At 37.7% G+C, this 14,714-nt stretch overlaps 1 protein-coding gene across 5 annotated transcripts in view; it reads left to right on the plus strand.

The window, feature by feature from the left end:
* Window positions 1-11,808, plus strand: part of SEC22A (SEC22 homolog A, vesicle trafficking protein) — a 65,830-nt gene extending 54,022 nt beyond the window's left edge. For all 5 annotated transcript variants that reach the window (XM_059162863.1, XM_059162866.1, XM_059162865.1 and 2 more), the window contains exon 7: window positions 7,301-11,808. In XM_059162863.1, coding sequence (XP_059018846.1) covers window positions 7,301-7,501 — 201 coding nt within the window. In that variant the 3' untranslated portion in view covers window positions 7,502-11,808. The remainder of the gene's footprint in view (window positions 1-7,300) is intronic.
* Window positions 11,809-14,714: the final 2,906 nt, after the last annotated feature.

Here is a 14,714-nt window from a genome sequence, read left to right on the forward strand (position 1 = left end):
TCTTATCGTCATTGCCTCCAACCCCAGTCTGCACGACTCCAGAGCCCTGCTGTTGCCTTTAGAGAGGCTCTCTAAAAGGCACACCTCTGTTACATTACCTGGAACAGCTGAAAATCGTTCTCAGAGGAGACTGTCACCCAGGTGTTCTTTTACTTGAGAGAAGTTAAATGGATTCGTGCTTTAAGAAAGAATAGCAGAAAGCCAGTTTTCTTTTTGACAGGCATGAAACTGCACACTTCCCAAATATGCTGAGCACAGTGATAATAACGCTGTTTTTTTCCACAGTAAAACTTGCGTGATTATATTTTACCCTATAACATGCTCCATCTCCAGTTGTGAGGATGTTTTTTAATCCCCTTTAGATCAGACCTCAAAAGCTATGACTACGTAGTTTCTTGGCTTTTTCTCCAGGCTGGGGGTACTTATGGACCCACAGAACTCAGCCAGATAGGAATAATCTTGCTATGGAACATTTGAAAGAGGAAATCAAAAGATGTAGAAACCAGAAACTTTTCTTTTTTCCTCTCAGTGCTTTATTTTGAAAACTCTCAGACTTCCAGAAAAGTTGAAAGACTAGTACACTTAGAGCCACCAAATTATTAACATTCTGCAACACTTTCTATATCCCATTCTCTTTTGTATGTGTATGTGCATAGTGTGTATATTAGTTTTCTATAAAGTAAGTTGCAGATATGTACATGAGTATAAAGTTGTTTTTCCTATTAAACTTTTTATTTGATTTAATTGTAATAGCTGTGAGAGAGATATATATCCTTTACCTGAGTTTCCCCCAGTAGTACCATCTTGTACGACTATGATACATTATCTCAGCGAGGATGTTGATGTCAGTGTGGGCAGATACAGAGCATTCATATCACCACAAACACCCCTTTGGTTACCCTTTTAGAGCCACATCCACTTCTCTCCTGCCCCTTCATCTCTGGCAACCACTAATGTGTTCTCCATTTCTATAATTTCCTCATTTTAAGTAATGTTATATAAAGGGAACCATATATAGTATGAATCTTTAGTGATTGGCGTTATTTTGCTCAGGTATGCCTTAATGAAGGCATTTTTGCTCAGTACAATTTTGCTCAGTACAATTGTACTTTGCTCAGTACAATTCTCTGGAGAGTTTTCTGGGTTGTCACATATATCAATGTTTGTTCCTTTTTGCTGCTGAATGGTATTCCAGGGTATGGATGTACCACAGTTTGTTTAATTATTCACCCACTGAAGGACATCTGGGTTTCCAGTTTGGGGCTATTATAAATAAAACTGCTATAAACATTCTGTATAGGAGTCTGTGAGAACATAAGTCTTCATTTCTCTAAGATAAATGCTTAGGAGTACAATTGCTAGGTCTTATAGTAGTTGCATGCTTAGTTTTATTGAGACTGACACAGTTCTCCAGAGTGGCATTCCATTTTACATTTATATTTTTACATTTTACATCACTCACATCAGCATTGTTATGAGTGATCCTATTTCTCCACATCCTCTCCAGCATTTGTTGTTTTTTATTTTAGCCATTCTGACAGATGTGTAGTGATCCCTCATATTGATTTTAATTTGCATTTCTGTACTGGCTAATGATGTTGAACATTGTTTCAGGTACTTATTTGTTATCGATGTGTCCTCTTGGATGAAATATCTTTTCATGTCTTTGCCTATTTTCTACTTGGATCATTTGGTTTTTACTGTCAGATTTGAGAGTTCTAGCCATCAGTCCTGTGTCAGAAATGTAATTTGCAAGTGTCTTATTCCAGTCAGTAGTTTGTCTTTTCATCCTCTTAACCAGGTCTTTTGCAGAGCAAAAGTTTTTAATTTTGATAAAGTTCATTTTATCAGCTCTTTCTTTTATGGAAAAATATTTATGGTATCAGGTCTAAGAACTTTTTTTTTAATTGAAGTATAGTTGACACATAGTATTAACTAGTTTGAGGTGTACAACATAGTGATTCCACAAGTTTATACTCTAGGCTGTGCTCACCATCATGTAGCTACCATCTGTCACCATCCAATATTATAATTCCATTGATTCAAGTCTAATACTCTTTGCCTAATCCTGGACCCTGAAGATTCTTTGTTTTCTTCTAAAAGTTTTGGTTTTATGTTTTACATTTAAGTTCATGATCCATTTTTAATTAAATTTTGTATAAGATTGTATGAAATGTGAGACTTAGATGATTAGATTGGAGGGTTTGTCTTTGTGTTTTTGGTTTTGTGTTGTGTTTTGTTTGCTTGTGGATGAATAGCCAATTGCTCCATTTTTTGAAAAGCCTTTTTTGTCTCTCCTGAATTACTTTTACATCTTTGTCAATTATCAGTTGGACATATTTGTGAGAGTCTGAGTTTTCTATTCTGTTTTATTGATCTGTGTCAGTCTCTCTGCCAGTACCACGTAGTATTGATTACCGTGACCGTATAATCTGTATTAAGTTCCATTTTCTTAAGAGTTACACATTTATTCAAATTCTCTTTCTCATGATTATGATAGTTTGTATTTTATAAGGGAGTGATCTATTTCATCTTACCAACTTTACATGTGTAGAGTTGATTGTAGCATCCTCTTACTATCTCTTTGCTGTCTGTATGATCTGTAATGATATTCTCTATTTCATTCTTCATACTGGTCAGACTTACTTGTTAATTTCATCAGTCTTTTCAAAGAACCTGCTCTTTGTTTTGTGTTTTTTTTCGTATATTCAGTTTTATTGATTTCTCCTTATTATTTCCTTTTTCATGCTTGCTTTGGGTTAATTTGCCTCTTCTTTTTCTAGGTTCTTGAGATGGGAGCTTTGATTATTGAGAATTTTCTCTTTTGTAATATATACTTTTAGTGATATACCTTTCTCTCTTTGAGCATTTTATTATGTGTCCCATAGATTTTGATATGATGCATTTTTTCATCTTATTTTTTTAAAAAATATTTTATTTATTTATTTCTTAGAGTGAGGGAGAGAGATACAGGCAGGCAGAGTGGCAGGCAGAGGCAGAGGGAGAAGCATGCTCCCCATGGAGCAAGGAGCCGGATGTGGGATTCTATCCCAGGACACTGGGATCATGACCTGAGCCAAATGCAGCTACTTAACTGACTGAGCCACCCAGGTGTCCCTTCACCTTACTTTTTATTAAAATTTTTATTTTTTAAGTTTTCATTAAATTTCTGTTAGTTAACATAGTGTAATATTAGTTTCAGGTGTAGAATTTAGTGATTCGTCACTTAAATACAACACCCAGTGCTCATCACAAGTGCCCTCCTTAGTACCCATCACCTACTTCACCCATCCCTCTGCCCACCTCCCTTCCAGCAGCCCTCAGTTTGTTCTCTGTGATTAAGAGTCTGTTTCCTGATTTGCCTCTCTTTCCCCCTCCACATTTCTTCTGTTTTCTTTCTTAAATTCTACATATGAGTGAGATCATATGGTGGTTGTCTTTCTCTAACTGACTTATTTTGCTTAGCATAGTACTTTCTGGCTCCATCCATGTTGTTCTAAATGGTAAGATTTCGTTCTTTTTTGTGGATGATTAATATTCCATTATATATATGTTTATATAATAGTTTACACACACACATACACACACACACGAACACACACCATGTCATCTTTATCCAGTCATCAGTCAGTGGATATTTGGGCTCTTTCCATTGGCTGATATGTTGCATTTTTATTTTCATTTATATCAGTGTATTTAAAAATTTTCATACTCGTGGTTTCCTCTTTGACCTATGGATTATGGATTATTTGGAATTGTGCTTTGCTTCCAAGAGTCTGGAAATTTTCCAGTTTTCTTTCCATTATTGATATCTAGTTTGATTCCATTGTGGTTGGAAAACACTCTGTGATTTCAGTTCTTTTAAATTTGTTGAAATTTATTCTGTGGCTCAGAATATGGGCTGTCTTGGTACATATTCCATGAGCACTTAAACAGAATGTATATTCTACTGTAGCTGATTTTGTGCTCTATAAATGTCAGTTAGATCACGATGGTTGATGGGTCTCAGTTTTTCTGTATCCTTGTTGATTTTGTCTAGTTCTATCAGTTGAAAGAAGAGTATTGAAGTTTTTAACTCTAATTGTGGTTTGGTATATTTCTTATTTCAGTTTTATCAGTTTTTGCTTTGCATATTTTGCTTTGCACATTTAGCTCTGTTGTTTGGTTCATTCACATTTAGGATTATTGCCCTCTTGGTGGACTGATCCATTTATAATAATATATCATTATATAATATCCTATATAATGATAACCCTCTCTAGCCATTTCTCTTTTTTTGGAAATATTTTTATATTTATCTGATATTAATATAGCCATTTCTGCTTTCTTCTGATTAATGTTTGCATAATATATTCTCCATCTTTTCACTTTCACCTTGCTTATATCATTTGAAGTGAGTTTCTGGTAGATTTAAAAGCTGTTTTTAATCCACTCTGCCAGTCTCTGTTTTTTAATTATTGTGTTTAGGCTATTACATTTACTGTAGAATCGATACATTAGGGCTTAAGTTTGCCATCTTATTTTTTGTTTGCTGGTTTTCATTTTTATGTTTTCTTTTTCCTATCTTTCTGTGGGTTACTCGTACATTTTCTAAAACTCCATTTTGATTTATCTGTAGTGTTTTTGAGTTTATTTCCTAGCATAGTTTTTTGTTTGTTTGTTTGTTTTGGTTTTGTTTTTTTTTTTGAGAGAGAAAATGCACATGCATGCAGGATTGGGAGAAGGGGCAAAGGGAGAGGGAGAAAGAATCCCAAGCAAGGATGTGGGCTTGATCTCATGACCCTGAGATCATGACCTGAGCCAAAAGCAAGAGTGGAACGCTTAACAGACTGAGCCACCCATGTATCCCTCTCCCCTCTTTGTATGGTTTTTAAATGCTCTAAGTATTGCGTTATACACTTTTCAATTTTTTGGTGTCATTTTACTAGTTCAAATGAAACATAGAAATTGTATTTCCTTTTATGTCCCTTTGCCCCCCTCTGTTTATAATAAAATTGTCTTAAATATTTCCTCTACCTATATTTAGAACCACATCAGACAGTATTACAAATGTTTACTTCAGTCATCAATTTAGAAATCTCAAGAGGAGGAGAACTATTATGTTATTTTGCTAACTTCTTTTTGTATTCTCAGTGTTCCAGGATTTCTTCTTTTATTGTTTCCTTTCTGCTTAGGTATTTTCCTTTAGCCATTCTTTTAGGGTACTTCTGTAGGTGTCAAATTCTGTTAGTCTTTCACCTGAGAATGTCTTTATTTCTCCTCCCACAAGAGAACTTACTAACTACAAAGGGAAAAATAGTAACTTCACAGTGGAGAAACCTGTCAGACACCACCTTACCAAGAGATCAAAGTTAACACCACCAATTTTAAGATATACTGCGCATCACCTCTGTGGTATTTTAGCCCAAAGTGCATGTCCTCACTTCAGTCTTGAGACCATGTCAGGCAAACCAAAATTAAAGGACGTTCTACAAAATAACTGATTGATACTCTTTAGACTGTCAAGGTCATGAAAAAGAGACTTGAGGAGCTATAACAGATTTGAAGAGATATGACAGCTAAATGCAAGAGGCAATCCGGGATTGGATTCAGGACCAGAAGAAGGGCCTTAATGGGACAACTGGCAAAATTCCAATAAAGTCTGTAGATTAGTCTACAGTATTTTATCAATGTTAATTTTGTGATTTGATGATTATACTGTGGTTATGCGACAAGAGAACATTAGGGGGAGCAGGGTGAATGATGTACAAGAACTGTGATTTTTACAACTCTTCCCTAGGTCTAGAATTATTTCAAGAGGAAAAATTACTTTTTCAACTTTTTTTTACACAGTGAAAACCACTCAAATAAAATAAGTACTTACAGTTCATTTTGCTTGGATAGTAGTCTTCTTTTTAAGTGAGCAAAGTCCTAATTTGTATAAGAAATAAAAAGATTTGGGGCAGCTGGGTGGCTCAGTGGGTTAAAGCCTCTGCCTTTGGCTCCAGTCATGATCCCAGGGTCCTGGGATTGATCCCCATGTTGGGCTCTTTGCTGGATGGGGAGCCTGCCTCCCTTCCTCTCTTTCTGCCTACTTGTGATCTCTGTCTGTCAAATAAATAAATAAAATCTTTAAAAAAAATTTTTTTAAAGAAATAAAAAGATTTAATAGAACATTTCCACATTCTTTCTACATTGTTGCAAACACCTTAAAGTCCTTCCTCTCCTGATGCCTGGATAGAATTTCACAATTTCTGCGTCTTTCTTAAGACTTTGTAATCACATATAATTCCTATATTTAACAGATTGTGAATTTAGGCATTGTCTAGAAAACAATTCATTCAACAAATTTTTATTGAGTACTTACTATGTGCCAGGCACTATTCTGGGCACTGGATAAAGTGCCCACTGGATAACAAATCAAAAATCTCTCCTCTCATGAAGCTTAGATCCTATTGGAAGAATATATATATGACAGACAAAACAAGCACATTTGTAAAGTGTGTTTATCTTGTGGAGAAAAATAAAGCAGGAAAAGGTGACTGCCACAATTTGGGGCTTATGAGGGGTAATTTCTTTATTCTGTTTTCTAAAATAGCAGTTATTACATTCTCTGTCCCCCTGTTCCATCTTTTATTTTAAGACATAACTATTTGGTATTTTATATACATAATATGATCTTTTGTATATATAATCTTTCTCCCTCCATTAGAATTTAAGTTCTATGTGAGCAAGGGCTTTATTTCGTAACTTGAAACTAAAGAACAATGCTTAACTTGTAGCTGGCCCTCAATAAACATCTGTTGAATGAATTCTACCTCAAATGTTCACTCAGATGCTCTACCTTACTAGTTCCTGGCGCTTAATGGGAGAGCAGTAAATATTTGTGGATTTCGTTAATATGCAGATTCAGGTTTTGCTGTGGTTTGTTTGAGGAATTTTGTACTTTTCTGGGCTAAGAATGAGAGATGGAATCCCCTCAGGCCCTGAGTGTTTCATAGTTGCCTGACACCTTGGAGGAATGTGTGATGTGCTCAGCCTCTTTGCAAAGGAGTCATCCAGTTGCAACTCTGTTTTAAAATATGATACAAAATGTATCTTTTGACAGTGACAAGCATAAAAGGAAAAATCTGTTTTCCTTTCAAGCTGCAGCGCTTTCGTAGCTGAATGTCTTAAAGAGGTTACGTTATCTTATCTGTAGGTGAAAAATCCTCTTATTCCACTCTTACATTTTACTCTGTGGCCTGTTAAAATTTTATAATAGAAGCATCTATTTCTTTTCTTGTAACCCTAATCATCTTTCATTTTATATTTTGAACAGTGTTATTTACTTGTCTACTACACCGGCTGGCGGAATGTCAAATCTTTTTTGACTTTTGGTTTAATCTGTCTGTGCAACATGTATCTCTATGAACTGCGCAACCTGTGGCAGCTTTTCTTTCACGTGACTGTGGGAGCGTTTGTTACACTGCAGATCTGGCTAAGGCAAGCCCAGAGCAAGGCTCCTGATTACGATGTCTGACCCCATCTTTCAGACATACTGCCCTGGCCTCCGGGGGAAAAGGAGGGAGCGTATCTTAACTGCCACTGTGATGAAGAAACTGTTCACCACACTCGAGGAGCTCTGCTTTCTTTCTCGCCAGCTATCCTTTTTGTTTTAAGTCCGCATGGCATGCCTGAGAGCATGCAGCACCCGCTAGGCAAACTCCTCATGTTAGTCGTGGGATTATTATTCAGAGGAGGAGGAGGCTTCTCTCTCCAGGGCCATGATCGTGGAAGAACAGTCAGAAGCCATTTGGAGACTTGGCCAGCGGTCCTTACTCCTTCTGAAGAGTTCAATCAAAAAATGTGTTTGGTACATGCTCTGAGGACCAAGCGGGAACTCTACAGTCTGGGTTCGCCTTTGTGAGGCATGAGTATAGCCCAAATAAAAACATGCCGTGGAGTTTGTGTTTAAAACAACTTGCTAAATATCACATTATTTGCACACTTACAGTACCCTGAGTTTATGAAGTCCAGGATGGTGTGGAATTGGTTCTTTTTCCTTTTATATTTTTTGCTTGAATCCTAACTCTGGAAATCACTTGATATAGGAAAAGGCTTCTTATGAGCTTATCTCTAGAACATCACAAGTATTGAGAACATAGTAACATATGTTTCCTTCCTAGACCATGTCTGTAGTTTCTTTTGAAATCACTTCTTAAACATGGAATTTGTTAGATTATAGCTATCATTCCCCAGACTTCAATCACTTGAGTATTAACATATACTATTATTTTTAGTATTTATCTTTTAAATCTTAAAATAGTTTAAAGACAAACTAATCTCTACTCCAAGAGAAAAACCAGCATCAATTTACCATGAGTTAACTACAAAATAAAACAAAAACTGTTATTAAATTCTAACTAGATACTAATGCCACCCCCCACCACCACCACCACCAAGGCTCTGAATCTCTGAAGCCTGCTCTTTGTTGCAGTGAGAGAGATCTTACCCAGTATGAAAATGGGGCTCTCTCTGTGGAATTATCAGAAGGGTAAAACTGTAAAGGGAATGACATTTTCACTGTGATTCTGCATTATTCACTTCTGTGTTGTATACCGCCTAAAATCCCCTTGTGTGCTGCCAGTGTTGTGGGTCGTGCTCTCTGGAAACAGTAACCTGTGCTAAGAATCAGAAGGTGACTTCTCCCAAGCAGCTCTTTCTATTTTGTGGCTTCGAAGAGTTCAGCACCTAGTATGTTAGAGAATTTGTTTGCTTTTTGATAATAATAAACGTTCAAGCAGTTATGAATTAATAATATAGGAAGCACAGTTTGATTCCACTAGCAAAATCTGCCAACTCTCTGGTTTTGGAAGGTACCTTCATTAATGATTTTCTTTTGTTTTTTAAAGAAAAGATTATAAAAGTATATATATAAGGTACTAAAATTTGATATCTAGAAAATAATGGACCCATTACGTATAATTCATGTTACTGGGTGTATATAAGCAGAATAGTCCAGAGGGGTAAAGTTGTTGAACTACCATGTTTGCCTGAACCCATATTATGTAGGTATATCTGCGACTGTAAAACCTTGCTTAACTAGAAGTCTTTGTTGCACTCCCCTTTTAGGAGAATGAGGCAAAAGGAAGACAATAAGTTTGTAATATCAGGGATTTATTTAAAACAGGAAATTCCATTTCAGTTTTCTGCCTCTAGCAAAACTGCACAGAAATTATGTATATTCTAGAGCTACGCCAAGATATACAACATGATATTAAATCAGCAAAATCAAGTTGATGTATGTTTGTTATTTTGTACTTTTTTACTGAGCCAGGAAAGTGAAGTAGTTCAGTTTAGAAAGCTTTTTCTGAACTAATGGTTGAAACAAGAAGAGTTCTCTTGTAAATAGCCAGCTAACCAAGAAGATGGAGCATTCTGCGATTTTACTATATATATTGACACTTTATGGCTCGCTTACCAGTTTGGTTCAGTTTGGTTCTTCTTATTGAATTATTGAATTATAGTGTTTGGTGTTTGGAGCATTCAGCAGAGACATTTTAAAATTCACCAGCTGTCTTTAAAGGCTTAATTTGTTTTTTGTTTTTGTTTTGTTTTGTTTTCACTGCTCTTTTGGATAATGGGATGTTTACATCTTAATGTAAAAAAATGAAAATAGGCATAAATAATGTTTATGTATAGAAATGCTTTCTTTCATTATTTGGTGTCTGCATTGCTGAGTGTTTATATAACTGCTCTGTCTCTGTGATGTTGCCAAAGAAACTATTATGAATTTGGAATGAAAAATTTTTGCCATGAATGTAAAGTTCTTAAGCTCATTAGACTTCTAATGTGTATGATAGTAATATCTTCCGTTTGTACTGTACTTTAAAGAACAAGTTTCTGTTTACCTAATTATAATGAGTTTTGTAGTGTAGGAGAATTACTTGCCTTCTTGTTATGAAGGAGGAAACTAAGGTAATCAAATGTTAATGACTTATCTAGGGTCACAGAGCTAAGCACATACAACTTCTAATCCCTTAGCCTTGGGGCGCTTCCCCACCAGAGTGGGGACTGATGATGATAAATAACTAAGGTGGTACTCGGGAAATAGGTCTGCTCTTGGTGAAATCAGGGAATTGGGGACTTAATGAGCTCAGGCGTGGTGTGGTAAATTCTTATCCTAAGCTAAAATTGGCTTGAAATTAGGGTAATTCTGAAATACTGCTTTTTTATTAAAGTATGCCGTGAAGGCATAGATGCTCTCTTTTATATCCTAAAAATAATTCCTTTTTTTTTTTTTGCTTGGGGTTTTGGGGTTTTTTTTGTTTGTTGGTTGGTTTTTGTTTGTTTGTTTGTTTTGGTCTGTTTTTGTAATGTATTTATACCTGGCCTCCTTCCCAAAAGAACTTGAAGCATGATACCAAATAAGACTTACACAGCAATGGCAATAAAATATGAACAGAAAGGGAGAAAAACAAGATCAGTGAAAATGAAGGAAGAGGGAACATGATGCTGTTATCAGGTATAAAACTTGACTCTTGAACTTCCTGGAGGTCATGGCTTAGAAGAAGGGAAACATGTTTTGCACTACTCTAGCTCTGTCTGTAAGTCATAGTACGCCACTTCCTCAGAAGCCAGGGACTTCTTCCTGAGGGATTCTGATAAAAAATGTTGGCACTTAGGGCTCCTGTGAAATCCTAAAATGAACAGAACCCTCAACTGTTTTAGATATTTGCATATTGTGATTGTGCCTTAAATCCTCAGCTTGTAACAGCTTTCAGAATGCATTTAAGAATGTTTGGTGTGGTTAATAGAGGATTTTGTTCCCATTAGGAAAAATTCTTATCCTAAGCTAAAATTGGCTTGAAAATCCCTTTGAAACAAATGGAGACATGGAGAATCTTTACCTAATTTTGTAATTTTATGATTTATATCAAGTGAATGTGCTGTCCCTGTATTAGCACATTTATTTTGTATTAAATGTGGTCTTTTTCACAGTGGAATCTAGTCTGGAGAAATGTCTGGCTCCATTCCTGTTAAGCCACATCTAAAATCTCATTAGACTTGATTTGTCAGGGCTCCACTGATTTGTCGTATGAGCCTTAACTTCTAGGTCATAGAAGTGCTTCTTGCTTCAGCTTCTTAGCTGCCAACCTAAAAGGGAGTTGCTTAGCCTTTAATCCAAAAGTTTTACTATGTAACCTGGGGACCCCACTCTGAGCTGTTGGATTTCTAAGAGATACAGTGAAACGTGTGTGTGTGTGTGTGTGTGTGTGTGTGTGTGTGTGAGAGAGAGAGAGAGAGAGAGAGATTTATTTTAAGAATTTTTTTGTTCAGTTTAAAAGAGCTATCTGGAGTATGTAGTAAAAGGATGAATAAATTCCAGTTGACCTCAAACATCAAGTGCAGGGGTTAGGGGCACCAACCCCTTCTTGTGCAGTCAAAAATCCATGTATAACTACTTAACTAGTAATACCTACAGCTTACTGGAAGCCTTACTGATAACATAGTGAATTAACACATTTTGTATGAAGATAAGAGAACATTTTAAGAAAATCTTTTTTTTTTCATTTTAAAAAATCTTAAGAGAAAATGCATTTATAGTACTTTAATTGTAGAAAGGTCCCATGTAAGTGGCCATGCACAGCTCAGACCTGTGTTGTTTAAGGATCGGCTGTACTTCGAAAGCAGCCAGCACTCGGATCGAATTGAACACTCAGCCTTACCACCAATTATAGGTGACTCCTCAGGGCTGTTGTCTTTTTCTACGGGCAAGCCTTCTTTGTGTTTTTCTGCTTTATCATCTCTAAGGAAATGCTGCAATAAAATCAAACCTGATTTTCAGTTCTAGTTGGCTTTAGTAATATGCTCCCTAAAAGTTAATGAAAGAAGTCCCTCCAGCTCCAAGCGTGATGGATGAGTGTATGTAAAGGCTGTGTTGCCTGAGAAGGTAACTCAAGTCGTTCTGTTGATTAGGGCTGGAGGTGTCCGATCATCTTCATTAGTGCTCTGGGACTGCTGCTGAACGCTGACGTTATTGTAGCTTCCTGTGGGAACAGTGAGCTTTTCAAAGAGAAACCGTGCCTGTGGCTGCCACTATCGAAACTTCTTCCCCGAGTGGCCAAGCTTTCTAGATTACTTTATTTCACAGGTGGAGTCACAGTGTGGAGGCACTGTGTGATTGCAAGTCATGTGGCCAGTAACAACCTTGCTCATGAACAGTGATTGCCATTGACACATGTGTATGTGTTTTCTTCTGCGTTGGCAGTGCCAGTGTATAATGAATACACAGTGTATAATGAATAGCACAGTTGGAGACCGTAGGAAATTCGAGAAGAAAACAGACTTAGTTCTCAAGGAGTTCCTGAAATCAATAGCCTAGTCTTACAAATTGTTCCTGCTACATCCTTGATAACAAACAGTATTTTCTGCCCCACCTCACCCACAGTTCCATTGGCCCTTTTCTCCTGTATTCCACAGCACAGCAGTGGGATACAGGGGTTAAGGGGCTTGACCTAAGTCAAAAAATCTAGCTCATGTGGTGGCACCAAGATTTTAATCCAGATCAGACTTACCCAGAGCTCATGTTTTTAACCATCATGTAATACTAAGTTAGACAACATGTTGAAGTGTATAAGGAATATATATTGGAATGTATATATAAGTAGTCTACATTACTTTTTAAATAAGAAATTGGTCAGTGCTAACTCCTGCACTGTGGATATTCTAGACTGAGGAAGATGATTTCCTAAAATTCCTGTGCCTATAATGGTACATCAAGACATATGGCTGCAGGAGGTATGGTGAAATGTAAGTGAGCCTTAGATTTTAGGGCAAGAAGCAATACAGTCTGCTGTTTGTAGTGAGACTAACTCATGAATTAATGATTCTTGATGTAGAATGTTAAAGTTTCACTAGTGATTCATTTATTACAAACATTTGCTTTCTCTTATTTTTTTTAAAGATCCATTTATTTTATGAATCATTTATTTAGTGCATGAGCTGGGGTGGGGAGAAAGGCAAGAGAGAATCCCAAGCAGACTCCCCACTGAGTGCAGAGCCCAACATGGGGCTCAGTCCCATGACTCCAAGACCATGACCCCAGCCAAAACCAAGAGTCAGACACTTAACTGACTGAGCTACCCAGGCACCTCTCAAACATTTACTTTTTCTAATTGAAGGACAGAATCAATTGCTTCTTTGATATAAAGTAGTATTATGGAAAGTCTGCAGTAAGTGGTCCCAGATGTATTTGAAAACACTAAATGAAAAATAGAACTATTTGCAATTTTGAATAGTGATTATGAATTTGGAGTCAGACTCTCTGGCTCTCACTTGTTCTGGCATGGTGACCTCAGCAAGCCATGTAACGTCTCTGCCTCCATTTCCTCACCTGTAAAGTCAGGATAATAATAGTACCCAGGGCAAAGTGTTTTCAAGAGCATTTAATGAGTCAACAAACACAGAGTACTTAGAGCCTGGCACAGTGAGTGCTAGGACAGCATGGGCCACAGCATAATGGTCTGTCTTAGTGTTACTATTCCTTTCAAGGTAATAAGTCTCTTGCATTGTAAATGCCTCTAAATATAAGTCATTGTACAAAGTTTTCCAGAGATCACCCGCTAAGTGAGGATCCTATTGAAATCTGCCCTGGCAAGCTCTTGGGTGCAGACTTCTGGGCAGGGTCGTGAGGGTGCATTCAAAGAGAGGAGAAGGGTTTGTAGAGACTTGTGCTTGTTTCTGTACAGGTTCTGTGAGCGTAACAAAATCCATCTGAGGTCAGTGAGCAAGATTATGTCGTCTGGTGTCACCCAGTCCAGCAGTGGCAGACTGTGCTCTCCAGGACCCCACATTCTCCCAGGTGCTGGCGTGCTGTCAAAAGGGGAAGGTGCCTCTGGGATCCTCACTTGTTCATTGTGGCCCTAGCACTGTGGCACCATCATTGTTTGATCTGATCTAGTGGGTACTCTTGAATGGTGGCTGCCCTAGTGTCCACCATGTAAGGGCCTTCCTGAATGTGCATGTGTGTGTGGTCTCTGCTCTGATAAGGAAGCAAAGGGTGACAGAATGAAGCCAGCAGCCTCCAACCCACAATACAGAAATAACATATAGATGCTGGGGATGTGAAGCTCAAGGCACTCTTAAAAAGTGAAAATGTGACATGGATTTTAAAAGATTAGTCTGATGCAGAATGCAACCCCCCCACCCCCCAAAAAATCCCACATGAGCCAAGAAGTGCCACTCCAGCTAACTGACAAAGTCAAAGCACAGAAGCAAATTTTGCAAACTTGGAAAATAGAGATGCTGACAAACCAGAGATTTCAGGGAGGTCTAAATTAGAAATTGGCTGAGGGGGAGAAAAAGTGATGAGGTCCCTCATGGACTCCAGTGAGAACTCTTTAATTCCCCAGCCTAACAGACCAGCAATAGGGAGCGGGCCTTGAGGATGCGGATGCAGTCAGCCAATGATGGGGTGGCTCCATTCCGTTCACTAGAAACTGACGGGTGGGTGAGGTTTAGGGCTGGCAAGCCAGTTGGAACAGGGTACCTACTTTACCCTCAGCCCTAGACAATCCTCTTCCTTCTCCTTACTGTCTTTCCCCTTCATCCCATCTGCTGGACTTTCTGCTGGGTCTGTGAACTGAGACTGGTCACCTAACCCTCTGCACTGCATGGAGCAGAGCCCTTGGTAGGAAAGGACTCCGGCCACTCCGCCGAGGTGCTCGGCTACTGTTGCTGCTGCTGCTGCT

The sequence above is a fragment of the Mustela lutreola genome, chromosome 2 (assembly GCF_030435805.1).
Source record: "Mustela lutreola isolate mMusLut2 chromosome 2, mMusLut2.pri, whole genome shotgun sequence".
In the NCBI taxonomy this organism is placed as follows: domain Eukaryota; kingdom Metazoa; phylum Chordata; class Mammalia; order Carnivora; family Mustelidae; genus Mustela; species Mustela lutreola.